This window comes from Triticum aestivum, chromosome 1B, assembly GCF_018294505.1.
Source record: "Triticum aestivum cultivar Chinese Spring chromosome 1B, IWGSC CS RefSeq v2.1, whole genome shotgun sequence".
Lineage (NCBI taxonomy): Eukaryota > Viridiplantae > Streptophyta > Magnoliopsida > Poales > Poaceae > Triticum > Triticum aestivum.
In genome coordinates this window covers 666544785-666545507 of record NC_057795.1, presented here as the reverse complement: position 1 = coordinate 666545507, position 723 = coordinate 666544785, and the positions used below count along the sequence as shown (strand labels likewise).

The window sequence follows — 723 nt, the reverse complement described above, 5'->3', positions numbered from 1 at the left end:
CCTAAAGAAAACAAATATATACATAAATACCCCTGCATGCTATGCCTTTGAGTTAAAAAAACATCTTTATGCTAACCACAGTCATGCTCATGCAAAGCATACTTTTCCCAGGAAGCAGACAAATACAGCAATAACTGGTACGCTTATGCTCAACTAAAAACTTTGTTAACATCAGAGTATCCTATGTCCGTTGAGAATTATACCTTTTACAAGGTCTAGAATCCGTGGTTCTTGTACTTGGGGAAGGGGATGCGGCCATGCTTGATGTTGTTGACGTCGTCGACGAGGATCTGGAAGTGGCGGCGCACCTCCTCGGCGGACTTGGTGCCCCCCATGGCGCTGGCCACCTTCTCCCAGAGGTTGGGGGCGCTCACGCCGTAGTAGGCGAGCGCCTCCTCGAACATCTTGTTGTCCTTCTTGCTCCACTCCAAGTCGGAGCTCGGGGAGGTGCTCCGAGACGACGACCCGGAAGACATCTTCAGGTGAGATGTGATGTTCGACTCGAACTAAGAACACTACTTTCTTGTGCCTGGGGTGCTCTCCTGGAAGTGAGGTAGTCCTTTGCTCTTGTAGAAGCGCTGGTGGTTTGGTTTGGTGTCTCTCTTTGCTATGAGGGCTGCTATTTATAGGCCCTGGGAGCTGGCTGAGGAGAGGACAATAAGGTTCTCGCAGGTTTTCTGAGCTAGGTATCAGTATCAGACATGAACAATTTAAGTGACAGCC

At 49.4% G+C, this 723-nt stretch overlaps 1 protein-coding gene across 1 annotated transcript; it reads right to left on the bottom strand.

Annotated features, from left to right (window-relative positions):
* Positions 1-215: 215 nt before the first annotated feature.
* Positions 216-476, bottom strand: LOC123082057 (protein RADIALIS-like 3). The gene has a single exon (XM_044504486.1). It carries the CDS (start codon positions 474-476, stop codon positions 216-218), a length of 261 nt encoding a protein of 86 aa, XP_044360421.1.
* Positions 477-723: the final 247 nt, after the last annotated feature.

Coding starts and splice junctions, on each gene's coding strand:
- LOC123082057 (XM_044504486.1), bottom strand. CDS start 476: ATGTCTTCCGGGTCGTCGTCTCGGAGCACCTCCCCGAGCTCCGACTTG.